The sequence below is a fragment of the Zootoca vivipara genome, chromosome 10 (assembly GCF_965207765.1).
Source record: "Zootoca vivipara chromosome 10, rZooViv2.hap1.1, whole genome shotgun sequence".
NCBI classification, from domain to species: domain Eukaryota; kingdom Metazoa; phylum Chordata; class Lepidosauria; order Squamata; family Lacertidae; genus Zootoca; species Zootoca vivipara.
This window is the reverse complement of record NC_142593.1, coordinates 62,888,951-62,914,826: the sequence shown is the minus strand read 5'-3', so window position 1 is coordinate 62,914,826 and position 25,876 is coordinate 62,888,951. Positions and strand designations below refer to the sequence as shown.

At 52.5% G+C, this 25,876-nt stretch overlaps 2 protein-coding genes across 7 annotated transcripts; both read right to left on the bottom strand.

Annotated features, from left to right (window-relative positions):
- Positions 1 to 4,210: 4,210 nt before the first annotated feature.
- Positions 4,211 to 10,687, bottom strand: HINT2 (histidine triad nucleotide binding protein 2). Of its 2 annotated transcripts, none has more exons than XM_035100625.2 (5): positions 10,559 to 10,687; positions 8,577 to 8,720; positions 7,484 to 7,588; positions 4,910 to 4,982; positions 4,211 to 4,368 (listed from the first exon to the last, which is right to left on the bottom strand). In XM_035100625.2, the coding sequence occupies exons 1-5, from the start codon at positions 10,619 to 10,621 to the stop codon at positions 4,277 to 4,279; spliced, it is 477 nt and encodes a 158-aa protein (XP_034956516.1). In that variant the 5' UTR covers positions 10,622 to 10,687; the 3' UTR covers positions 4,211 to 4,276. The 2 variants fall into 2 exon arrangements, with proteins under 2 accessions (XP_034956516.1, XP_034956519.1); XM_035100628.2 differs by having other exon boundaries at positions 4,914 to 4,982.
- A 1,570-nt stretch (positions 10,688 to 12,257) lies between these two features.
- Positions 12,258 to 25,657, bottom strand: TAF1C (TATA-box binding protein associated factor, RNA polymerase I subunit C). Of its 5 annotated transcripts, none has more exons than XM_035100862.3 (15): positions 24,874 to 24,999; positions 24,802 to 24,812; positions 23,485 to 23,665; positions 22,703 to 22,815; positions 22,509 to 22,604; positions 21,910 to 21,980; positions 20,523 to 20,761; positions 20,206 to 20,334; positions 19,986 to 20,103; positions 19,282 to 19,353; positions 18,208 to 18,343; positions 17,854 to 17,982; positions 16,065 to 16,242; positions 15,595 to 15,732; positions 12,258 to 13,837 (listed from the first exon to the last, which is right to left on the bottom strand). In XM_035100862.3, the coding sequence occupies exons 4-15, from the start codon at positions 22,763 to 22,765 to the stop codon at positions 12,759 to 12,761; spliced, it is 2,448 nt and encodes an 815-aa protein (XP_034956753.1). In that variant the 5' UTR covers positions 22,766 to 22,815; positions 23,485 to 23,665; positions 24,802 to 24,812; positions 24,874 to 24,999; the 3' UTR covers positions 12,258 to 12,758. The 5 variants fall into 5 exon arrangements, with proteins under 5 accessions (XP_034956753.1, XP_088509224.1, XP_088509226.1 ...); XM_088653098.1 differs by having other exon boundaries at positions 23,566 to 23,665; XM_088653100.1 differs by lacking the exon at positions 24,802 to 24,812 and having other exon boundaries at positions 23,566 to 23,665; positions 24,894 to 25,657.
- Between the last annotated feature and the right edge of the window lie 219 nt (positions 25,658 to 25,876).

The window sequence follows — 25,876 nt, the reverse complement described above, 5'->3', positions numbered from 1 at the left end:
ACTGCCTCTCAAAGCATTTTCCAAGCATACACAATGGAAATCCATTAAAACCAGCAAAAAAATCAATGAACGTCTAAAAATATCCATTTCCATCCAGGGTTCTCAGACCAGAACACCTTTTAAGGAAAGAATAAGCCACTTAGCTTATAAAATATGTCCAGTTGAGATAGCTTAGCCCTCAAAGGCCATGACAAAAAAGCAAGGTTTTAAGGCCCTTAAAATAAAATTCTCATTTATGTATTTATAATCTATCTATCTATCTATCTATCTATCTATCTATCTATCTATCTATCTATCTATCTGGGTGGTGTACAATGTATTAGGATAAAACCCAGCAAAATAAACACCCAGGTTTTGGAGATGAGCCAGAGAGGCTCAGGATCAGAGCCCACACGTTGGATGAAGCCTGCTCCGCCCCCCCCCCTGGACTGGGAAAGACCTTTCTCTGTCCAAGACCCTGTGGGGAGCACCCCCCCCCCAAAAAAAAATCAGTGTAGGATGCAGATATTGAGTCAATGGCTCCTTTCACTAGTCCCATCCACTTTCTAACACCATATTGAGACTGGGGGGTGGGGAGCAGGACTTCCTGAGCAAGCAGTGGTGTAGCGTGGGTTGCCCGCGCTCGGGGCCATGCAAAGCGGGGTGGGAGGGAGGGAAACAGTCAGAGTGCGCATGTGCATTCAACTGCTAGATCACAGCCGTAGAGATAAGAAAAGTACCGTATATTCCTGCGTATAATACGACTGGGCGTATAAGACCCCCAACTTTTCCAGTTAAAAAATAGAGTTTGGGATATACTCACCATATAAGAAATACAACCTGGCATATAAAACGACCCCCGACTTTTGAGATTTCCCTGGGTTAAAAAGTAGTCTTATATGCAGGAATATACAGCATTTCTGTTGTCTATAGAGGTCTCTTCCTGGAGAAGCCGTTTTCAACAGAGCCCAGTGACGGAATTACGTAGCTGTGTTGAGGCAGCACCGGGCATTGAATTTTTGCGCCCCTAACAAATTTTGCACCATGGGAACCCCCCCCCCCGTGTTCCACTATGCCACTTCAGGCAAAGCAGGTCTCCTCACCCCTGGTTAGACCCACATGACGGATGGTGGCCTCGCCTTCTGGTCCTGAAGCTGGCCTGAAGCAGCCTCTCCTGCCCTCCCTCCGTCCAAAGGGCCCTTTGCCTTGCTGACCTTTCCTGAGCTCCTTGCTGTGAGCAAAGATTTTTGTGTGTGTACACAGCCAGGTGGCAACACACCTGTGAGCGGGACGAGGGACCCCCCCCCCTGGAAACCGCAAGACAACAGCAGCTGAATGACTTGCTGTTCATGATGGAGAAGTGTCCAGGCTGACAAAATACCGTAAATGACAGCACATCCAGAAAAGGGTCCCCTGGGCATTCCCACAGCACAGGGCCAGACTGGCCCCCTCCCCTGGACCCCCCTACTTTGGCCATCCCAGCTTGATTTGTTCCACAATGTTTGCAAAAAGTCTGCCCACAGGTGGGGCTGGTGCCTGGCTTTGTTCTTCTGATCTCATGCCTGCACCCTTGGGTGCTGTGGCTCCTCAGGGAGGCCCAAGGCCATCTCTCAGCTCGCCTGATCTGAATTTCACTTGGTGGGCAAGCAGTGCCCCCAGCTGGCCAAAGGCCGAACGGCACCTTTGCCCCACAGAAGTGGAAACTGCCAGGGGGCAGCTTATAAGCAGAAAACCTTAATGGGGAGGAGCCAAGAGGTTCAGACCTACTTGGGACCATCTAAGCCAGCCTCCCGCTTCCCACTGTGGTCACTCCGATGCCTGCAAAAGCCCAGAAGCAGGGCAAAAATCTCCTGTGGCAAAGGCCTCCGGGAAGTGGCATTCAGGGATAGACTGTGCCTGCCCCTGGAGGTTTGTCGTGAGCTAACAGCCATCGACAGCCCTCTTCCTCCTCCTCCATGGAGATATCCAGTCCCCTTTGCAAAGCCGTCTCGGTTGCTGCCCGCCACCACATCCAGGACCAGCAAATTCCAGAGGCTCTGACTTCCTTTTGTCTCCCTGCCCGTCAGTTACAATGGCTAAGCCCCCCTCCCCATGCCATCTTTACAAGAGAGAAACGCAGGGCTCTCCTTTCTCCAAGCCACGTAGGGCAGGTGCCATTCCATCAGTCTTCGCAATGGCGGTAAATTTCCTTGTGGGACAGCTGCTCTGCCTGCCCCGAATCCTTCCGGCCCCCCTCTTCTGTTTCTTTCCCAGCCCCACAGGTTCCTTTTCAGATGTGGGGACCAGACCAGGACACCTTTGTGAAGGAATCAGACTTTGTGGTCTATGTCTGGACTGTTGCCGGGCGCCTATTTTCCTATCTGCTCATTGGGGGGAATTGCAGGGGGAACTTGGAAACCTCGAAAATACCCCGAGGCTCAAAGATCAAGGGAGAGAAAGCTCCATGTTGGGTTTGTGGGGGGCTTCTCCCAGCTAAGGGGCTTCTTGTGGCCCCCTGGGGACGGGATGAGATTGCCAAGGGGAACCTGTAGGGAGACAGACCACTCAAGGGGCTAAAAAGAAATATTTGCATGCCTGGGAGAGGGGCAAGGAAAGGCTGCTACTTGAGAGTAAGGTCCTTGGGGAGTCCAGAGAAGGTGGGTGAGTTTTAATATTTTGCTCTTTGGCTTTGATATTTGAAGCCATGGGAGGGAGAGGAGAAAGATGTCTTTTGCCTCTCTCCTGCTGAGATCCAAGAGCAAGCCTGGCTCACGGTAGCAGCATCTCCCTTGGACGTGTTGTAAGAATTTAAGGTCTCAAATATATAAATTAAATGTTCATAAATGTACAAGGCCATAATTTGAATTAGGTGCTGGAGGAGACTCTTGAGAGTCCCATGGACTGCAAGAAGATCAAACCTATCCATTCTTAAGGAAATCAGCCCTGAGTGCTCCCTGAAAGGACAGATCGTGAAGCTGAGGCTCCAATACTTTGGCCACCTCATGAGAAGAGAAGAATCCTTGGAAAAGACCCTGATGTTGGGAAAGATGGAGGGAACTAGGAGAAGGGGGCGACAGAGGACAAGATGGTTGGACAGTGTTCTCGAAGCTACGAACATGAGTTTGACCAAACTGCGGGAGGCAGTGCAAGACAGGAGTGCCTGGCGTGCTCTGGTCCAGGGGGTCACGAAGAGTCGGACACGACTAAACGACTAAACAACAACAAAATTGACAAGGCAAATTCGTACATAAGTATATAAGCCACGTGTCTGAAATAGTACAAGAGAGCAATCCTGAAGCTATTTTGACTCTCCCAAACCGACCTCAACTATTTCTCCACAAGGAGGAAGGAAATTGGAAAAGCTTTCCAATGGTCTTTGGATTGTAGGGGCTTACGCCTCCCTGCAAATACAATCTGGCAAATATCTGTTAAGCTGAGCACACTATAAATATGGGTAAGAGATTCAGGAATGAAGGATTTACCCTCTCCAAGGAATGGCCAGGCTACCCAGAAAAGGCAATCAGATAAGGCCTTATCAGGAGAGAAGCAACACACTCCAATTTCTGCTGGGGACCACCTCTTTCTGTGATGTATGGATGATGTTTTTTTTGGGGGGGGGTTGGTCTTTTGAGCTACAGGATGGGCAAAAAGTTTTTATAAGAGCTTGCACACCAAAGTTCTGGGTTCTCTCCTCCCTCCTGCGTGGGGGGAATGGGGACCCTGTTGCAACAGTTTAATAAAGATCAGGCTTACTAGCCGCTTTGCTTCTCAATATTCTCTGGCTGGCCTCTGTTATTTTCTCCCACTGATAGGGAACCCACTTAAAGCCTTTATAGGGGCTCTTGGATATCCCATGATGGGGAAAGGAGCAGGTTTTTCTTATAGCAATTGCAAGGGGGGGGAATCTTTCCTACCTAGCATGCAATTTTCGCAATAAACGTCGCTTTCTGGTTTCCCTAAGCTCAGAGTCTCCGTGGGATCAGATCCAGGCAAAGTGTGCTCCTGCAGCAGGGAAAGAGTGTTACGTCCCACTTCCTGCATTGCTGGGGGTTGGACTAGAGGACCCTTGGGGGTCCCTCCCAACTCTATAGCTCTATCATTATCTGATTCTGCACCCTTCTCCAGGGGGAAGAGCAGGAGCTGTGAGCCAGATGAAGCCCCAGCTGCCCTAGGGAGGAGGACCCACCCCTAAAAGGGGGGGAAAGCAGGCACCCTCCAGGACCCACACGCAGCAAAGATCACGCCGACCGGGTCCCAGGGCTGCTGTTGCCTTTATTCCAGGGTGGCTTCCTTGTGGCCCAGCTGAGCTGCTGGGGGCTCAGCCGGGGGGCCAGCCCATCTGACGCCCGCCCAGCACGTGGAGGTGGAGGTGGTAGACGGACTGGGACCCTTGCTTCCCGTCGTTGATCACTGGAAGAGAAGAAAGGGCAGAAGCATGATTGGGGGGGGGGGGTGGCTCCGATGATGCAGGGAGAGCGGAGGGGAGAAGGGCCCCAGCCCAGGAGGAGGGAGGGGGCCCCACAATCTGGCTCCAGAGGGGCAACTTGGGGACAGGAAAGCCAGGCCTCGGCTCCTGGCGGACCCAGTCCCTCTGTCTGCGTCTGGCCTACCTCGCAGGGCTGCTGTGCAGAGGGCAGCATGCAGTGGTCGCCCAGGTCAAAGGAGGAGGGCAGCTGGGGCTCCCAGCGAGGGTTGTTCCAGGGGGATGGTGCCCCCCTCAAGAGGCATGCGGGATTCAGAGGGGCACAGCGCCCCTTCCCAGACTCCAAGGGGGATCAGGCGTCTTGGGGCCACGGGAGGACGACGTCCCAGAGAGTCTTCACCCAGAGGGAGACCTACAGGATTCCAGCCAGCCTCCAGGGCAGATCAAACCCCCTCTCTAGCGCAGGGCAGAAGGGCAGGATTTTGCAGGGTGGGGGGCAGGGTGTTGGCGTTCTGGGCTGCTACTCACCCACCCGGTAGCCGTCCTTCAGGCCCTCGGCCTTCGCCATCCGACTGGCCACCACCAGCAGGTGGCCCAGGAGCTGGGGACAGGGGAGGGGAAGGCGTCAAGGGGTGGCTCAGAGCCCCACAGGGCCAGGGGGGGACCCCCCACCCTCTGCGTTGCATGCAGATTCTTCTTATTATTACTGTATTTATTGATTTTTATTGTGTGTGTGTGCTTTATTGGTTTTAAAAGAAAAAAACATAGCACAACAAAGAAAAACACATCAAATATGTAGTACTCAACCCAAAGTAATCCGAAAAAGTGTTTACACTTCTTACATCCAAAACGGAGTTAATTATTCACTAATTCTAGTATGACTTCCAATCTCCCCATTGTGGTTCCTAAGTTTCCTTTCACTGCACACTGAGATTAATTTCTCCTAAACACTCTTATCGTTTTGCCTCTGTAACTATCTCTTTATTCATGCAGAAAATGTTTCCAAATCTGCTACAGAATTTATGTTCTAGATCAGGCATCCCCAAACTGTGGCCCTCCAGATGTTTTGGCCTACAACTCCCATGATCCCTAGCTAAGAGGAGCAGTGGTCAGGGATTATGGGAATTCAGGTAGGTAGCCGTGTTGGCCTGACACAGTCGAGATTTTATATACAGTGGTACCTCGGTTTATGAACACAATTGGTTCCGGAAGTCTGTTCATAAACTGAAGCGTTCATAAACTGAAGCGAACTTTTCCATTGAAAGTAATGGAAAGTGGATTAATCCGTTCCAGAGTACTTAAACTGAAGCGTTCATAAACTGAAGCGAACTTTCCCATTGAAAGTAATGGAAAGTGGATTAATCCGTTCCAGACGGGTCCGCGGAGTACTTAAACTGAAGCGTTCATAAACTGAAGCATGGGTGTAATTGGTTCCGGAAGTCTGTTCATAAACTGAAGCGTTCATAAACCGAAGCGAACTTTCCCATTGAAAGTAATGGAAAATGAATTAATCTGTTCCAGATGGGTCCACGGTGTTCATAAACCGAAAATTCATAAACCGAGGTGTTCATAAACCGAGGTTCCACTGTATGTATATATATATATATATATATATATATATATATATATATATATATATATGGTATACAGTCGTACCTCGGGTTACGAACACCTCGGGTTACGAACACCCAGAAGTATTTTCACTGCGCACGCATTCTGCACATGCGCAAAGCATGGAAATTGCGCTTTGCGCATGCGCAAAATGGCACTTCAGGTTATGACCATTTCGGGTTATGAACTGCATCCCGGAACGGATCGTGTTAGTAACCCGAGGTACCACTGTATATAATGTCCACCTTAGAGACCAACTAAGTTTGTTCCGGGTAGTATAAGCTTTCGTGTGCATGCAAACTTCTTCAGATAAAATTTATGTTGTTACAATATTGTTTTAAGTATTCTCTATAATATACATTCCACTGAAAAAAATATTGTAACATAGATTCTTATTCTATATTCGTATTATTTACTGATTTTATATACTGCCCTATACCTGGAGGTCTTAGGGCATTTCAAAGAATAAAATCAAGATATAAAACCACAAAATACATAAAAAATAAAAACAAGAAGCCAATAGCTCTCCGCCCCCACAAAAAAACTTACTTTAAAAGGGCATAGGATTTCAATCAGAATCAGATCAACTAAAGGCCTGGTTGAAAAGGAACCTTTTTGCCTGGCGCCTAAAGGTGTGTAATGAAGGCACCCTCAAATAAAGAGTCCTCAAATAAGGGACAAAAGGGCTTTGGGCACAAGGGAGCATTTATAATGTGCCCTAGGCAATTTATGGACCTAATAGGTATCTAAAGCCATTTCCACATAACAAAGTACAGTAAGTATTTTATCAAAGTAATTGTTGAACTGAAATTCAACTAAGAAGAAGTCTATTAATAGTGAAATATAGAAATGAGCAAAGCAGTGATCTTTGAGGGAGCAGGCTACCAGGCGGGGCCCATGACTTCCATCATAAGAGCCTACACAACACAAAACACGGCTGCTGTAGGTAGGCTTTATTTTATTTGTTTTTTATCTTATATTTTGGAAATGTACATCCTGTTTTTTCCCCCTTAAATTTTTTTGGGGGCCCTCAAGAGAGTGGGGCCCTAAGCTAGAGCTTGTTTAGCTTAGACGTAAATCTGGCACTGGTCCTTGGCGCCCGTGACGTTTGGCAGGAGGGTAAGGGAATAAATTGCAAAGGCAGGTCCCTGCCCCAAGGAAATTACATGTGACGTTTCCACACATGGGAAAGAAAAGGCGCTCCCTCTGGAATACGGCCATAATAGAGATTGTTAATTTGAGATTCCAATGAGGACTAGAACCCCCCAGGTTCCTTTTCTATGACCTGCCATTTCTCCCTATTGAAGCCATCATTTCCAAACAGCTGCCCTCTCCCTTCTGAGCCAGGCTGAGGAGCTCTGGTCCCCCCCCCCCACCTGATCCTTGAATGCCAGTTCCCTATTGATCCTCTCCCCCCTCCCCCCTTTGAGCAGGGCTGGCCCACCCCCACCCCCCTTGGGGCAGAACCTGGGCGCCCTTGCCCTCGCTCACCTGGGCATCGCTCTCTGCCACGTGGCTGATGCGGGGGATGGGGCGCCGGGGGATCACCAGGAAGTGCACCGGAGCCTGGGGGGCCACGTCTCGGAAGGCCACGCACTGCGGGGAAGGGAGGGGGCAGAGTCAGGAGCCTGGTAGGGGGAGGGAGGGAGGAGGTGCCCACGACCCTCAAGCGCCCGGTGCCAGGCCTCTTTTGCCTGACCCCAGAGGGGCAGAGAAAGGTGGCCGGACATTAATGTATTTTTAATATTTTGTTGGAAGCCGCTCAGAGTGGCTAGGGAAACCCAGCCAGATGGGCGGGGTATAAATATATTATTATTAGTATTAGTATTAGAATTAGTATTCCTTTGCATGTTCAGAGTGTGAAGCTGGGCGACTTGGAAAAAAAATTTTCAACCAAACTGCTGGACTATGCTGAAATGGGAAAACTGACCAGGAGACTCCGGATTCAAGAGGATAATGACTTTTAGAAAGAAAGGGCTAAATTCATAACTTATTTAGGAGACCATTGTAAACAAATAAAGACATTAGCTGGACTTTAAAAATAACTTGTAAAGAAACAAAAGACATGGATAATTTAGAGAGATGAGAACTGTGGGGAATGTAATGATATGTAGTCTTAGAAAAAGTATTTCTCTCTTTATTTATTTTTTAAAATTAAATTTATAATCTTTATTATATTATTTAAAATTTACAAAGAAAACATATATTAAACATTACATCCAAACCCTTAAAACTAAAAAGAGGAAAAAAATAGAAAACGAGTAAAAATAGAAAAAAGGAAATAGAAAAAAAGGGAAACAATAATTGAAAAAAGGAAAAGGAAATTAATCAAGTACACAAAGTTAGAAAAAGTATTTTAAGGAGCCATGCAGGGGGGGCAGGGGGAAGTCACGAGATTCAGAGAATCTCATATATGGATATGGTAAAAGTTTCCCCCCAATTTCATTCTTTTAAATTTGTTCTTGTAAAAACCAATAAAAAAATTTCAGAGAGAGAGAGAGAGAGAAACGATTCTGGCACAGCAGCCTGGCACAATCCAAGCCCCTCACAGCCCCTGCCCCCCCAGCCCCCCTCCAGTACCCACCTGGTCGTCCTTGTAGATGATGTCGGCTGGGATGGAGCCATCCAGGATCTTGCTGAAGATGGTGGGTCCGGGCCCCTCGGCCGCTCGCTGGGCCTTCTCCACCTCCCCGTCGGGGGGCCCCTGAGTGGCCACAAACGCCCTCGGCTGCAGGCAGACAGGGGGAAAGGGGGGCATCAGCTACTGTGGGCAAAGGCCTTGCCAGTCTCCGGAGGGTGGGCAGGCTATGGAGGTGGGGAGCCCTCTGAGCCCCTCCCAACCTGGGGGAGGGGGAGCACCCCACATTTTCGGTCTAGCCTCTCCCCCCCCCCTCTGCACAGCACAGGATGGATCACAATCAGTGATTTTTTTTCAAAATTGGATTTTTAAATTTTAAATTGGATTTTTAAAATAAAATGCTTTTGAATGAAACATCTTTCTAAAGATAGTTTTCTATTTACGGTAAGTTTATAGTCCAAAGGCTATTCAGCAGGAAATAAGGATTTGTTTTAAGTTTTTCATTTGTGCTAAATCTCAGTCTAAGGTTGTTGTTGTTTTAAAAAAAATCGTTTCACCACATCAGTTAACAAACATGGAGACACATGCTATAATGTTATTGTTTTAGTTAAATAAATTGTTTAAATTGTGATTAAGGAAATGATTATTTTTCTCCTTCCAATAAAGTACAGCAGAAAAGTTGTCCAAATATAAACAGTTAACTTATTAAAGCTCACCATAATTTCATATACTGGTTACAGGTAGGTAGCCGTGTTGGTCTGGATCGAAGTAAAATAAAAAAAATTCCTTCAGTAGCACCTTAAAGACCAACTAAGTTTTTATTTTGGTATGAGCTTTCGTGTGCATGCACACTTCGTCAGATACCAGGTATCTTCTTCAGGTATCTGAAGAAGTGTGCATGCACACGAAAGCTCATACCAAAATAAAGACTTAGTTGGTCTTTAAGGTGCTACTGAAGGAACATAATTTCATAATTCTCTTTCTATGTATTTTTAATAGTATAACTACATCAGTAATTTTTGATATAACTGTAAAAACTACTCTGAAATTTTAATATTCCCAAAATGAAACCTTCATCTGGTTGTAAATATTAAGATCATACCAGCAAGAAGGAGTCTTTCTGTAAAAAAAATGATCAAAATCAAGTCTTACTGACTAGTGATTGACATTGTGATTTAAACCTATTTGATTTAAATCATACCCACCCTGGCACAGCACCTTTGTCGCCTTTTCTGAACCTTTTCCAGCTCTAAGAGGTCCTTGGGGGTGGGGGAAGACACCTGCTTGGCATGCAGAAGGGCCTGGGCTCACTCCCTCCTTCCAGACCCTCCTTCCAGATAGGGACTGGGTGAGACCACCCTGCCGGAACCTCGAGAGCCCAAACTGCTTTTCCACATGGGGCAGCAGTGGCCTAGTGGTTAGAGCGCTGGACCAGGGTGCAAAACCCCACCTTGCTGACTTGGGGGGTGGGGGTGAGCAGGTGCTTCCTCTCAGCCTAGCCCACCTCGCAGGGTTGTTGTGTGGACGAGAGGGCCAGGCTGGGAGCGAGCCTACCTCACAGGACTGTTGTGAGGATAAACTGGGGAGGAGGAGGAGGAGGAGGAGGAGGACCACCCAGGTCGCCTTGAACGCCTTGCAGGAGAGAGATGCAACAAATGAGCCTTGCGCGCCCCCGCTTCCCCGCGCGCGTGCCCGCGCCCCTCCCGTCCGCCGCTAGAGGCGCTGCAGCTGCCCAGTTCTCCTTCCAAAGCGGGGGGGCGGAGAGGAGGGAGAGAGAGTTAGAGACGCTCCCCGTTCCTCCGCGGAGAGAGACAGGCAGGCGGGCCCCCAACTGGCCCCCCAAGTGAGGAGGGTCTGGAGCAGCGGGGACCCCCCTCCGCCTGGGAGGAAAGAAAGACCCAGGGGGCGCGGGGTGGGGTGGGGAGGCGAGAGAGCCCCGAAGGGGCGGGCGGGCAGGAGGAGGACCCAGGCGTCCGGCGCCCCCGTACCTGCTGCAGCCGTCCAAGCAGCCCTCGTCGGAGCGCCCCCCGCACCAGCGCCGCCGCCGCCATGCCCGCTCTGCTGCCTCCGGAGCCCCGCCCCTCGGACGCCTGGGTCCACCCGCCCCGTCGTTAACCCTTCGCTCGCCGGAGACCTCTTCTCTGCAGGGGGCACATAGTTAACCTTCGGAACAGGAGGCAGTCAGGGCAGGGCCGGATTTTGGTTGGCCCTTTCCATGTCCAGCTGCCCTTTGCCATTGCCGCCAACAAATGGTCGCTGTTTTTTGTGTTGAATATATGCTATATGAAATAAAAAAAATTCCTTCAGTAGCACCTTAAAGACCAACTAAGTTTTTATTTTGGTATGAGCTTTCGTGTGCATGCACGAAATGTTTTTATTTTGCATGCACGAATTTTTTTGTTTCGACTCAGACCAACACGGCTACCTACCTATAACTATATGCTATAACTTCTGAAGAAGTTATATGCTATAACTATATGCTATAACTTCTGAAGAAGTGTGCATGCACACGAAAGCTCATACCAAAATAAAAACTTAGTTGGTCTTTAAGGTGCTACTGAAGGAATTTTTTTATATGCTATATGGTAATTGATGGACCTCATAGGTATCTCAAGCCATTTGCACACGCAGAATATGGGTACCCTATAAACTGAAAGGAGCAAACCAGGGATATTTTAGGGGGCAGACGAGCAGTCAGGGCCCATGACTTACATCATAGGCGCCTACACAACACAACACACTGTTCATATATAGTTTATTATTTATATATGTTAATATATAATTTATTATTTATACCCAACCCATCTGGCAGGGTTTCCCCAGCCACTCTGGGAGGCTCCCAACAGAATATTAATAATAATAATAATAAAGCAATAAAATATCAAACACTGAAAAATTCCCATTTCTGTCAGAGGCAGAAATACTTCCGAATCCCAGTTGCTGGAAACCTCAGAAGGGGAGAGGGTGGCTTCTGTCCTCAGATCCTCCTTGCATCTAAGGAATTAGATGATGTGTAGGCAGCAGCCCATAGAAGCAGAGAGCTGTACAGTTGGAAGGGACCCTGAGGGTCATCTAGCCCAACCCCCTGGAAGTCCCTTCCTGGAGGAAAGGCTGGAAAGGGCAGAGGAATTATTTATGGATGCAACGAGGGCAGCAAGGACTTTGCTGGCCCAAAAATGGAAGCAACAGGAATTGCCAACAATTGAAGAGTGGCAGATGAAGATGATGGAATTTGCAGAACTGGTGAAGCTGACAGGGAAAATCCGAAACCAGCGTGATCAAGATTTCCAAAAGGTGAATTGCAAACAATTAGCAACACTAGCAGGACTGACTGAAGAAGACTTGTAATGTTGATGATTCATACCTTTTTATATTTATATTTATATTATTTATTTTTAGTGGTACCTCGGTTTACAAACACAATTGGTTCTGGAAGGCCGTACTTAACCTGAAGTGAACTTACCCATTGAAAGTAATGGAAAGTGGATTAATCCGTTCCAGACAGGTCTGCGGAGTACTTAAACTGAAAATACTCAAACCGAGGCGTACTTAAACCGAGGTATGACTGTGTTTATCGATGGCTTGAAGTTCGAAGCCACCAACATGAGTCTGACCAAACTGCGGGAGGCAGAAGAAGACAGGGGTGCCTGGCGTGTTCTCGTCCTTGGGGTCACGAAGAGTCGGACATGACTAAACAACATATTTATTTAAAAATGTGATAATCAAAATGGATGAAATGTAAACAGGAAGAGGTACAAATGTGATGATATAGTGAAGAATTAAGCCAGGCTTCCTCCACCTCGGCCCTCCAGATGTTTTGAGACTACAATTCCCATCATCCCCGACCACTGGTCCTGCTAGCTTGGGATCATGGGAGTTGTAGGCCAAAAACATCGGGAGGGCCGAGGTTGAGGAAGCCTGAATTAAACTGTAACCATGAGGCGGGAGGGGGAGAAGTCGACCAGCTCATATGAGCAAAAAATAATGTGAAAAACAAGGATATATTTACAAACTCAATTTTATATTATATATAATATATATATATGGAAAGGGCAGAGGCGGCAGGTTTTGTGTGCAGTCCCCTGGGGTGGGGGAACAGGAGGACCCAGCTCTGTGTGTGGCGGAAGGCCCCCCCACCTACCCCGGGATGAGGCCCCCGTGAGGAGGCGGGAAGCCACGAGGCTCAGCTCAGAAGCCCATGCGCGGTCTCTTGCGGGGTCCCTGGGAGGAGGAGACGGGGCGCTGGCTCCCGCGGCTGGAGGCCTGGCTGGCCGGCAGATCGGCCGGGGGCTCCTCAGGCTCGTCAAAGCAGGCCAGGTAGTTGCGGAGGGTCTGGCGGCGCTCCTTGGGGATCCCGCGGGTGGAGAGGGTCTGGGACGAGAGCAGCTGCGAGGACGAGGGGGAGCCCTGGGAGGCAGCACAGGGGGCTTGGGAAGCAGGCGGGGAGCCCGGAACGGAGACGCGGGGCTCGGGCCCAACGCAGGGGGGTTTCCTGGCAATGGCGGCAGAGCCAAGAGAGTAGAGGCTTTCCGAGTCAGTGGGGACCTCGCTGGGGGTCTGGCTGCTGGCTGCCCACCAGGAGGAGTCGCTGGCGTCCGACTGGTAGCTGGTGGTGGAGGTGAAGCTCCCCGAGAGGCTGGGGGTTCCCCGCGCCCTCTTGAGCCTCTGCCGCTGCTTCCTCAGCGCCCGCTGCTTCTGCGCCTTAGTCACGCCCAGCTTCTCCTGCCACCAGTCGGCCCAGCCGCCGGCCCAGGAGGCGGCCAGGCGCTGGCCCAGCTCCCCCGGGGGGCCCTCCTGCTCCAGGTCTGGGGGCGAGGGGGCCCTGCCAACCAGCTCCAAGGGGCACACGGCCCGCTTCTCCTGCATGGCCTGGCGCAGGCGCTGCCGCAGGGGCTCCCCATAGAAGGGAGCCTGATCCCCGGCCGGCTCCTGCAGCTCCCGGTGAGCAAAGAGGCGTCTCTGGCTGAGGACGGCCGGCAGCCGCGCCCGGCCCTGGGCTGCCTCGGGGAGACGCTTCCAGTCTTTCCGGAAGGCCCTGAGCCAGCGCTGGTAAGCGGACGGGGCTTCATCAGGGCCTCGGTGGGCATCCTCCTTTTCCTCCTCCTGCGGGGCTTCCGGAGCCGGCTGTGGCCCCTCGGAGGCTCCTTCTTCTTCCTCCTCCTCCTCCTGGTGGAGCAAGGGCTGGTAGAAGAGATCGCCGGCCTCGGAGAGCTGGAAGACCAGCAGGGTCTGACTCTGGCCCTGCTGGCCAAGGGCGGCTGCAATGCCTGGGGATGGAGGGGGGGAAGAGAACCGTCAGTGGGGGACGCACTCTGTGGAGGAAAGTGGGCACAGCCAGAGTCCGGCCCCTCATTTCGAGGGGTCAGGAGAGCCCAGAAGTCACATATTCAGTCGCCAGATTTTACACTGCCATGATGTATCCATCCAGCGAAGAATGGTCTGCTACAATTCCATCCTAAACTGAAGGCTCATATTGTTAGATCCGCGCTTCTGAAGCTCGCCTCATATAGCTGTGTTAACTGATCTTTTGATTTTCCTTATAAATTTTTACTCACCCATTACCTATGCTTAACTAAGTATTCTATTCATATGTTTAAATCTACGTTTGGTTCTTGCTCCCATTTATTTAACAATTATTCTCTTGGATTCATACTGTTATGCTATTCATTTAGATGTTTTGCTTATGCTGGTCTATGACCGTAATAAAGGGAAAGGGGTCAGGTCTGGGCTGCGGGGCACCTTCCTTCACAAAAGCACAGATAAATACATCTGTCCACACCGCTCATAGAATCACAGCATCTTAAAACTCGGTAGGGGCCCCCGAGGGTCATCCAGTCCAACCCCCCGGCAATGCAGGGATCTCAACCAAATCACCCCTGGCATATGGGCATCAGGCTCTGCTTAAAGACCCTTCCACTCTCAAACAGCTCCTACATTTCATACCTTTGTTAAAAAACCAGAAGCTTTCCTTTTGGGGTTAGTTGGGGAAGAGATACCAAAGTGGGATCAGAAGTTATGCATGTCTGCAACTATTGCAGCAAGGACTTTGTTAGCCCCAAAATGGAAGCGGCAAGAGACACCAGCGTTAGGAGAGCGGCAGACAAAAATTATGGACTCTGCACATTTGGCGAAACTGAGCGGGAAGATCCGAAACCAAGGGGATCTCAAGCTTTCCAAAGAGCAACTGGAGTAAATTGATATTATATTTGAAAGATATTATATTTGATATTATATTTGAAAGAATACTGTCAGCAATTAACAACACTAGTAGGGTTGTAAGCAGATTTGTAATGTTCATGATATGTACCCTTTTACTATTACTTAAAATCAGAGACTAGAAGGAATAAGGTGAAAGGGAAAACTAATAAATGCTAGGATGTAAAGATACACCGTAAATTGGGAAACCATGAAGCAGGAAGGAGGGAAGTCGATGCTCAGATGAGCATTTTATAAAGTGAATGTCAAAAGTAGGTTTAAATTGAGGGGGGGGGGATGGAAAAGCAATAAAAATATTTTAAAAAACAAACAAACAGCTCCTACATTTCCAGAGCTAAATTACATTAATGTAACATTTCAAAGCCGAATGGTCGATTGCTAATTAAAAGTAATTCCCTGAGCTGCCCAGTGGTTTTCAGTTTCCCCTAAGCCCTGAAAGCTTTTGACACTGGTGGGGCCACCTCTCCCTTACTGCTTGGGGACACTCTGAAAAGAATTCTCATTGGCTAATGAGACAGGATTTCACCTTGCAAAAGCCATGCTGGTTCTGCTTCAAGCAAGGCTTGTTCTTCAACATACTTGCCAATTCTCTCTTCAGCAATACCTCCCCACCCCCCACCCCGGTTTTCCTGGACATGGCCCCCTCTTGGTCCCTGTGCCCACCGCTTTCTGACGGATCAATGAAGTCCGCCCTTTCTGTCGGATTTTGAAGGGTCTGGTCTGCACATCCCCCCTTGCTCACCACTTGGGGGGTGGGCGTGTGTCTAAGCTGCTTCCAGGTCTTCTCAAGCCCCCGCCCCCCACGTACCTGCAGTAGGCAGGGCGAGACGCTGGCGCAGGGCCTCCTGCTGGATGGGCACTTGCACAGGGAAGTGGGGCAGGCTCTCGTGGATGGAAGGGACCTTTCGTGGGGGGCCCCAGAGCTGGCAAGGGGTATCAGCGCCACCTGGGGAAAGAGGTGGGTCAGTCGCCCAGCCCACAACCGCGTCTCCCAGCGCTGCCAGCCCCTCGCGACCCCCAACCTTCCTCCCCTCAAGGATTCACACCTCCAGAAAAGCTCTGCAGCAGCAGGATCAGGCCAAAGGGGGGGCCACCCAATCCTGCATCACTGACGTTGGGGGGCACCAGCAGATCTTGCATCTCTGTTGTGCTAGCTGCCACAAACCCAAGGTCTCTGGTCAGCCGCTCAGACCCCAGTAAGTGCCTATGCCAATTGGGGGGCAGTCTGGTCCACTATTCCCTGCACCCCCCCCACCAGCCCCTGCCTCGCCCCCCCACCTGCGTACTGCAGCAGCAAGAGTTCTTGGTCGTGGTGGGAGCCGAGGAGGAGCTTGTGGCTGCGCTGCGGAGCGTCGGCCGGGCTGAGGAGGCCATAGATGGGCGGCCGTCGCATCATGTGCTCCCAGCTGAGGGCTGGCACCAGGGGGAAGCGTTCGTCCAGCACGTAGACCGAGAACTGCGGAAGAAGAGAGCAACATTCACAGCACCTACGACTCCTTGAACTGGGAGGGACCCCGAGGGTCATGGAGTCCAACCCCCTGCAATGCAGGCCCCATGCGCAGGCCTAGCCTCCCGAGTCCAGTGGGAGTGTGGATGTGTCTGTGCATGTCCTTTTCTTTTTTTAAATTTTATTTTGCAATATAATATACAAAGAAAACAAAAAGAAAAAAACAATCACATCATCTTCTATACATACATTCATATTTGGCTGTACATTTTTTTACTATATATTCGTGTGTTTGGCCTTATTTGGGTATCTTACTTTCTTTCTTGTTGTTTTGATACAATAAAGTTTTCTTGTTTTGTTTTTTACTATTTCAGAAATTCTTTTCTATCTTTCAAGTCAACTTTATGAGCTGCATTCTAAACGTATCAATACATTTCTTTTTGAACAATAATTTGCCATGTATTCCTCTACGCTTTCCTTATTTTTTTTATTGATCTGTAGTCTAGTTGCTGCCGTTATTTTTGCCAAATTGATATATATTGATATATATTGATACCCAGCTCTACCTCTCTTTCAAATCAGAACCAGTGAAGGCGGTGAAGGCCTTGTGTGAGTGCCTGGAGGCGGTTGGAGGATGGATGGTGGCTAACAGGTTGAGGTTGAATTCTGACAAGACAGGAGTACTGTTCGTGGGGGACAGGAGGCGGGAAGGTCTGGAGGATTCCCTGGTCCTGAATGGGGTAACTGTGCCCCTGAAGTCTGGGAGTCATTCTGGACTCACAGCTGTCCATGGAGGCACAGGTCAATTCTGTGTCCAGGGCAGCTGTTTATCAGCTCCATCTGGTACGCAGGCCGAGTCCCTACCTGCCCGCGGACTGTCTCGCCAGAGTGGTACATGCTCTAGTTATCTCTTGCTTGGACTACTGCAATGCGCTCTACGTGGGGCTACCTTTGAAGGTGACCCGGAAACTACAACTAACCCAGAATGCGGCAGCTCGACTGGTGACTGGGAGCGGCCGCCGAGAGCACATAACACCGGTCCTGAAAGACCTACATTGGCTCCCAGTACGTTTCCGGCCACAATTCAAAGTGTTGGTGTTGACCTTTAATGCCCTAAACGGCCTCGGTCCAGTATACCTGAAGGAGCATCTCCACCCCCATCATTCTGCCCGGACACTGAGGTCCAGCGCCGAGGGTCTTCTGGTGGTCCCCTCGCTACGAGAAGCCAAGTTACAGGGAACCGGGCAGAGGGTCTTCTCGGTAGTGGCACCCACCCTGTGGAATGCCCTCCCACCAGAGGTCAAAGAGAACAACAATTACCAGACCTTTAGAAGGCATCTCAAGGCAGCCCTGTTTAGGGAAGCTTTTAATGTTTGATTTCTGTATTTTAATGTTTTGTTGGAAGCCGCCCAGAGTGGCTGGGGGAACCCGGCCAGATGGGCAGGGTATAAATAATAAATTATTATTATATTATTATTATTATTATTCACAAAGTTTAGTCTGCCATTCTGCTATTGAGAGGACGCAAGTCCATGATACACACACACCCCAAGCTTGGGAAGGCTCCAGAGACCCCTGTGCCCCTCTCTGGATGAGGATGAGGAAAGGCCTGGCACTCACCTGAGTGACAACGAGGTGCTGGTAGGGCTCAGCCTGGCCCAGGTACTTGCAGAGGACCACGCGCTCCCCCTGCTGGCAGTCTGCCTCGCCCCCCACTTTGAACAGCTCCACGCGATGTTGAGAGGACACCTGGGGGGCAACCAAGAGGAGCAGCCTGAGCCCCAGGGGAGCAGGGTCCCCTGACGCAACCCCGGGGGTCTTCCCCCTGCCCAGCTCCTCTCGTTTTCCAAACCACGCCAGGACCCGCCTTGAGTGGGGGTGGGGGCAGCAGCAGGAAGTGCAGAGCCCCCTTGCAGCATCTCCTTTTCACGCCCCCACCCCGGACCACCTTCCTCCCCCCCCCCCGAGTCTCACCCTCTGGTCAATCCCCACCAGGCCGGTACGGTCGGCAAAGCTGAGCACCCGCGGGTGGGCAGTGAACTCGCTCCATCGCCAAGGGGAAGGGTCCCGGAAGAACAGGGTCTCGCTGTCCTGGTGCAGCCGCTGGAGCCTGGCAGGGAGGAGAGGGCATGGTGGACTGGCGCAACTCTTCCAGCAGGGGGCAGAGTCTGGGTCACCTGCACTCCATGCTAGCCTCAGGGCACCAGCCCAACACAGCTCGGGGGGATATTCAGAGCCTGCTGGATCTGGCCAGGGGCCAACTATATGCTTGTGAGAAACCCACCAGCAGGATCCTCTTTTAAAGCCATCCCGGTGCCTCCTGTGGCAGGGAGTTCCACGGGTTAACTAGGTGCTGCACGAATAACTTTCTTTTATCCATCTTGAATCTTCCAGGAAGGTGGCCGGAGAACAGACTGGCTTCTGGGAGTGGGCCCAGCGTGGCTGCCGGCATGGCCCCTGCCCTGTTGCATTGGGGGGGGGGAGAGGTCTCCCTTTCTAACCCCTCTGAGCCTGCAGATCAGAAGTGCATGCCTGCGTCCCCCGGGGCATCTCATTACCTGGCCAGGTTCTCACAATACTCAAACATGAAGCCCCAAATACAAAGACTGAGCCATTGCCGACTCCAACACTTGACTCTCTTTCACGGGAGGTTTTTCAACAGGGTCAAATAGGCCAGCTGCCAGGACCTGTTTAGCTGAGGTGGGGGGCTGGACTAGATGACCCCTGGGGACCCTTCCAACTACACAATGGTAAAAAAACCCCAGCCCTTCGTTTATTGGAAGAGAAAGTCACACAAGGAATTTCAGCGTTCTCTGTTTTGCCTGTTTCTATGGCCTCGTTTCGAGGGGCCGGAAATCGGAAGAACTCTTTTCCAAAGTAACTTCTCATTCCCTTTCATGGCCTTGTCTTCCTCCTTTCCTTTTCTCAATGCAAAATGTAATGCTCAGGGGCTCTGGAACCCTCCCTTTGCCCCACTTGGAAAGCAGAGGAGTTTGAAACCCCTTTGCCCCCCCCCATCTACATTCCTCCCATCCCACCACCGCTCACCCTGTCTCCACATTCCAGGCATAGAGGGCTCCGCTGTGGGTGCAGAAGGAGAGCTCGCCAGGCAGGTGGGGGCTGCAAGGGAGACAGGAGAGGCATCAAGGGCAGGGAAAGCAGAGACCCCCGGCCCCCTCCCCAGCCTTAGCTCCAGCCCCAGGCCTGCCCCACTGCAGTCTCTCAAGCCCCGTTCCATCTTTGAGTAGCAAGATTTAGTAGCGAGATTTATACCCCAGTAGACTTGGTTGCAATAGAACTGCGAATGAATATTAAAAGCATCCAGTTAACCATGAGTAATAAAGAACATTTAAAGGATGATTAGCATCAGCAATACACATAAAAAGGGAGTTCGCTGCCATCCGGAGAATGGCTGGCTGGGACGCAGCACAGCAGGGCCTTCTCTGTGGTGGCACCCAGACTCCCCTCCCCAGGCGATTTTCTGTGGGCTGGCAAAACTTCTCTCTTTTCTTTCCAACAGCTTGATCTTATAATTAATTTCACAGTGCGGCGCTTCTTCGTTTAGAATTGATCGAAGGGTGATAAATCCAATTTGCACAGAGGGCCAAGGGGGTGGTTGGGGTGGGTCACTCAGAAGAGTCTCATGGCCCCGGGAAAGCCGAACAGACCCCTTTGATGAGAGGGGCCAGAGAGTCGAGGAGGCTGAACCCAAAATATAAAAGGTGGGAGAAGCCTCCGCCCTTCCCTCTTACCTGACTGCGATGGAGGAGCAGGGGGTCTCTGTGCCAACCACCTGGAGCAGGGCGGGGGCTCCTCCCGGCTTCATCTTCCATGCGCCGCAGTGGTAATCTGAGCGCACCCCAACAAAGTCTGCGCTTGGGGGTGGGGGCAGAGCAGAGAGAGCGGGCTTAGCACCTTCGGAATAACACGGGGGGAGAAAGGGCAGCGATTTCCGGCGGACGCCTCACTCACCAATGCCGCCCACCTTGGCGGCTGCCACTTGCTGGACCCGGCCATTGAGCTCAAACTGGGCAGGGCGGCCCCGGGTCCAAGGCCTCAGGGAGCCGCTGGCGGTGGGCTTTAGAGCCACGTCCTGGAAGCCTGATGAAGGAGCAGCTAAGGAAGGGGTTCGGGGGTCTCGAGGGAGAGGTCTTTGGGGCAGACGGGTTTGGGGGAGGAGAGAGAGACACCACCCAGAAAACCCACATGCGAGTTTCACGGAAGGCCAGCGCTCTCCCTCGCCAGCTGGCTGCTACTACCAAGCGCTTCTTGCCCCCGGAAAAGGATACAGAGCTGGTTCATGGCCTCCCCGGAGGGGTACACCAGGCAGCCCCTGGGCGACGGCCCCCCGCTGCCCTCTCTGGGCAGCCAGGCCAAGGCCCCCCCGGTTGGGGTCTCGTCAAAGGAAAGGCGTCTCCACTGCTCTGCCAGGTCCTCATGCACCCACTCGGCCATCAGCTCCAGGGGCAGCTCAAAGAGCCAGTCTCGGCACAGGCGCATGATGCTCTTTTCCTCAAAGAAGCTGCAGCTGCGCGGAAGGAAGCGAAGGGAAGGGAGGCGTCAGGAGCCAGGCCTCGGCTCTTGCCATTCCCAGGTGAGCTACGGAGCCTGCAGGGATTTGCAGCACCCGGGAGAATGGGGACACCAAGTTGGGTTCCATGGGGGGGGGCATGCACCCTCCTCAGGTGTAGACGCTCATCCCCAAATGGCACCTTAAATCTAGATTTGGGTCAGTGGAATGTCGAGGTACCTTTACTTTTTGCACTGACATTTATTATTATTATTCCTTTCATTTCATAATAATAATAATAATAGTTTATTATTTATACCCCACCCATCTGGCTGGGTTTCCCTAGCCACTCTGGGCGACTCCCAACAGAATATTATAAACATGCTAAAAACAGGGCTGCCTTCAGATGTCTTCTAAAAGTCAGCTAGCTTCATTTTATTTCAATACCGCTTTCTATTTCAAATAATAAAATATCATAGAAGCTTAGAGTTGGAAGGGACCCAAGGGTCATCTAGTCCAACCTCCTGCAAATGCAGGAATCTCGGCTCCAGCATCTCGAGGCAGCTGACAACACCTTGAACGATGAAATAAAACAACCCAGAATAAAACAAATTCAAGCTTGAAGGAAAAGATTCTCTAAGAGGCATTTCACTTCCCCCCTATTTATTTGCCAACTTGATTTCTAGAGCTGCCCCCTAGCAGCAGAAGGACACTAGGAAGCCAGAGTGGGGCAGGGGTTCGAGTGCTGCACTAGGACCTGGCAGATGAGGGTTCGAATTCCCACCCAGGGGACTCTAACCTCCCTTACAGGGTTGTTGTAGAGATTAACTGAGGAGGGGGCGAACCGGGTCCTCCTTGGAGAAAGGGGTGGGACATAAATGCAAGAAATAAGCTCTCCTGCTGAGCTGCTTAAGAAAGCTGGAGGGGCCGGCCAGAGGGAGGTGCCAGTTGCCAGCCTGGCATGCAGAGATCTCCCCGTGGTCGCCACTGGAGCCGTGCCAGATGCAAAACGCACCTGGCGCCTGGCTAATTTCTAACACTCCATTCAGGACCTCCAAGCTCAGAGCCACAAGGTGTCTGCGAACATCAGTGGCTGAGGAACAGCCTCAAGGCCCCCCCTGCCCACCTTTTGCCCCCCCCCCAACTGGCCAAGGCGAGTTGCTCACCTCACGGCATCAGGGGCATCAATGTGCTTCAGCAGGTGGCTCACCTGGATGACATGGCGCCGCTCTTTCTTCTGCAGGGGATGGAAGCAGCCAAGAGGGTCAGACAAGGCCCCGGGAAAGAGTCTCACTCTCTCCCCCCCCCCCACTTCGGACTAGCCTACCTGGCAGGGTTGTTGGGAGAGTTTGAGAACGCCCAGCAGAACTTGCTGCTGCTCCTCCTGACGGAGGGGAAGAGAGAGGGGCAGCCAGGAGGGAACAGAAGAGAGCAGGGAAACCAAGCATGCCTCAAGTCATGGCAGCACTGCAGCCTAGTGGTTAGAGTGTCGGACTGGGAGACCAGGGTTCGAATCCCCCACTCGGACATGAAGCTAAGCAACCTTGGCCAGTCAGTACCTCTTGGCCCAGGCCAACCCAGCTCACTGGGTTATTTTTTGGGGGGGGGGTTAAAAGAGGAGGGGGAGATCCATGTATTGTTTCAATGAAACAAACAAACAAACTCCCTGCCTGAAGGAGGCTCCTCCCTCCACCAGCATCCCTTTGCTCTGCCCACATGGCCACACGCCAGGGGGCAGGACCCAACTCTCTGGGCGGTCACTCACCCGGACTCGCTCATTTCCCATGTGGAAGTTGTCCTGGAGGAGCTGGCCCATGGTGCCAAAGGCCACGTCAGGATAGTCCACAAAGAAGGCGCCCAGCTGCGGGAGAAGAGAGGGGACACGCTGGGCCTTTGCTCGGGGTCTCACCCCCCACAGATGCCCTCCAACCCCCCCTCTGGTGGCCCCCTCTTAACTACCTGCTCTGAGAAGCCCAGGGGAGCCTGAGCACCAGTGTTGGTGGCTTCCGCGGAGCGCATCATCAGTCCCAGTGCAAGGAGATCTTGGGGAGTCACGGGGGGCACCCTGCAGCCTGGGAGAGAAGGAGAGTCCATCTGCCACTGGCACAGCGGGCACCTCTTGGGCACAGGCTGATCGCCCTGTGTTTGGTCCCCAACCCTCCCGCCTGACACCCCAGAAGGCAAACGGCCAGCTCACAGGAGTTGCCCATAACGCAGAGCATGGCTAAACTGTGGAACTCCCTCCCACTGGAGGCAGGGTGGGGATGGCCACAACCTGGACGGCTTGAAAAGAGGACTGGATCAATTCCTTGAGGAGGAGAGGCTATTGGTGGCCACAATGGCTCTGCTCTCCCTCCACAGAGGCAGCAAAGCTTCCGAATACAAGTTGTTGGAAACCCATCGGAGGGGAGAGTTGTGATTGTGTTCTGCTTTCCTGGTTTCCCCCGGGCATCAGCTTGGCCCCTGGGAGAAAACAGGATCCCGGAACAGGACTTTGACCTGGGGAGCCTCCAGGCCTAGAGGCAGTCTATCTCAGTTCTTCAGGGCATTTGCCCACTGTGCCAACAGGATGATGGACTAGACGGGGCTTTGTCTTCCACTCTGATCAGCAGCATCCATGGGTGCCAACTCGGAGGGGCCAGGGGTTTTTGCCCACCCCAATAAAACATGCCCCCCCAGTTGATGGGCGCTGCCCATTCAAAGGACGTGCGTGCACCGTGGCATGTGATCTATTTACCTACCCCACCCCCATATTATTCAGGTCGGTCCCCGGGATCCGGAACAGCCCGGGTTTTCCTGCCCACCCGAGGGCGCTGTCTCACCGGCGTTGGGCGGCGTCAGGGGCAGCGGGGCGGCTTCGCTGGGCGTCCATCTCTCCCCGACGGCCTTGGGGAGGCGGCGGGGGACGAAGCGCGGCGGGTCCTGCGGGGAGCAGAGAGGGGGCGTTGACGGCGAATGGGGGTCCCCACTGCCAGGGCAGGATGCTCGCCAGGGCCCCCACCCCTCCCCCTCGGCCCCTCACCTGTCCGGGCGCCGCGGGGTCGGGCAGCACCTGCCCGTAGCAGCCCCACCCGGCCACCAGCGGGTTGGCCTGGGAGGCGCTGCGCTGGCGGCTCGGCGGCCCCGCCTGGAAGTAGCCCGGGAAGAGGGCGCTCGGGAAGGCGGCCGCCGCCGCCATCGGGGATCGAACTCACAGCCCCGGAGGAGGAGGAGGAGGAGGGAGCCGAACAGCCGAGCGCGCTCGCAGACCACGTGGCGAGCGAGGCGGAAGGAGCGGTCACCGAGGCGGCGCGGCGCCTAGAGGGGCCGGCCGGGAGGGCCTCCGGCTCCCCCTAGCGGCCGGAGGGCGCCGCCAGGAAATGCGTCGCTTTGCTGATGGGCGGGGAGGGGTCGCCGGCAAAGGGACCCTGCTGCCCAGATTTCTATTTTTTAGAGATGCATTCCAAATATCGTTATACTTGTCCATACGTCCATAAGCAATCCGTTCATTAGTTGCGTGCGGGTTGTTTAGAGAGGCAGGCAAGCAAAGAAGGAAATGCAGGAGGCGGGTGAATCTCAGCTGACGCCCATATTTTGCTGGGTCCATTTCGCAGCAATGTCTAGTGCTGTTTTTCTAGAAAAAGACTTGGAATGGCAAGGGTGCCCACCTGGGAGGTGCCTGAAATGAGTTCCCACAAGTTCCAGCTGAAACAAAGCCCTGTGCCAAACAAAGACCCGCCTTGGTGCATAGAGCAGGGCCACAGCCCTCCACACTGCCAGGAAGCGGGCAGGGGCAGCGGGCGCACACCCACATGGCAGGGCTCCCTTGGCAGCTGCCTGGTGCTCTTTTCTGCCCTTCTTGCGTCCGTGAGTGAACCGAGGGGGGGTCTCCTCTGATGGCCTGGGCTGCTTAGAAAGGGCAAGCGGCAGGTGCAAGGAGTTTGCCCTGCCAGCCCAGAAAGGGCCCCATCCCACAAGGATGTCTCCCCATCAGAGCCATGGTTAGGTGATCTTGCGCCCCCTAGCCAATATTTTTATTTATAGACCTATTTTTAGCCGATTTTGCGCCTCTCCCTCACCTGGCAGGCGCCTTCCTCCCAACCATCCTGCAGAGGCTAAGAGGCAGGGCCTCATCCTTCCCCTGTTGCCACCCTCCTCCCATCCTTCTTACTCAAGTGTCCTGCCATTGCGCTGTTTAGGGTATCCCGCTTCACACAGCTCTACAACCTGAGCGTAGGCTGGAGGGGCTCACAGCTTCAGCCCCCGGACAGTCGCCGCTTTGGATTCGCAGCACAGAGCATAGCAGGTCTCTGTGTCTCCGGCTTCCGGCTCAGCTCTCCATCCAACTCTCTGGCTAGCAGCTAGTGAGAAAGGGGGAGGAAAGGCCCATGCCGTGCTTTTTCTCTGCAGATACCAGCGCCCAGTACTGCCAACTCCACCCCCCCCACCCACCCCAAGAGGACGGGCAGGAGGGAAGCCGCCTGACGTTGAGGAATCTCAAAATGGGAAGGGACCCTGAGGGTCATCGAGTCCAGCCCCCTGCAAGCGCAATGGGGAGGTTGGGGCCAGGGCCAAAACAAGCCCTTCCTGTAACAACCTCAGCTTTTTTCTAGAAAAAAAGGTGCTGGACCCACCCACTGGCCTGCAAGGTGGCACCCCCTGGCTCATTTTGGGGGGCCCTGCCCTAGCCCATCTGCCCGCTGACCCAGACGTGGCAGGGAAGACCCCTCTCAAAGACTGCCACGGAAGCCCCAGCTGGGAGCTGGCTCAGAAAAAGCGGCCCAGATTCTCCCTGCGAGGCAGCTACTGCGGGAGCCTCATTGTGCGAATGAAGTCCTTCACACAGGACATTATTAATCTGTGGAACTCCCACCCACAGGAGGCCATGATGGCCACTTGGAAACTGGTGGAGGGGAGGGCTATCGAGGGCTGCTAGCCACAAGGGCTGCGCTCTACCTCTGCAGCTGGAGGCAGTGTTGCTTCTGAGTCCCAGGAGAATTGCAGCTGATCTCAGGTCTGCTTGAGGGTTTCCCCTTGTGGCCCCTGGCTGGCCCCTGTGAGAACAGGACGCTTTGGCCAAGCTCTTCTCATGTTCCTACGGAACCTCCAGGGCCAGAGGCAGTCTATCCAGATCCCTAGGTTCTTTGGAGTATT

Excerpts from the sequence above, each read along its gene's own strand:
- HINT2 (XM_035100625.2), bottom strand. The coding sequence starts at position 10,621 with ATGGCGGCGGCGGCGCTGGTGCGGGGGGCGCTCCGACGAGGGCTGCTT. Across the intron at positions 7,589-8,576 it reads TCATCTACAAGGACGACCAG|TGCGTGGCCTTCCGAGACGT; the intron begins GTGGGTACTGGA and ends CCTTCCCCGCAG. Across the intron at positions 4,983-7,483 it reads TGGCAGAGAGCGATGCCCAG|CTCCTGGGCCACCTGCTGGT; the intron begins GTGAGCGAGGGC and ends CCCTGTCCCCAG.
- TAF1C (XM_035100861.3), bottom strand. The coding sequence starts at position 23,921 with ATGGCGGCGGCGGCCGCCTTCCCGAGCGCCCTCTTCCCGGGCTACTTC. Across the intron at positions 20,335-20,522 it reads GGAGGCCATGAACCAGCTCT|GCTTCCAGGACGTGGCTCTA; the intron begins GTATCCTTTTCC and ends CTCCTTCATCAG. Across the intron at positions 15,733-16,064 it reads CTTGCTGCTGCAGTACGCAG|GTGGCGCTGATACCCCTTGC; the intron begins GTGGGGGGGCGA and ends CTCTTTCCCCAG.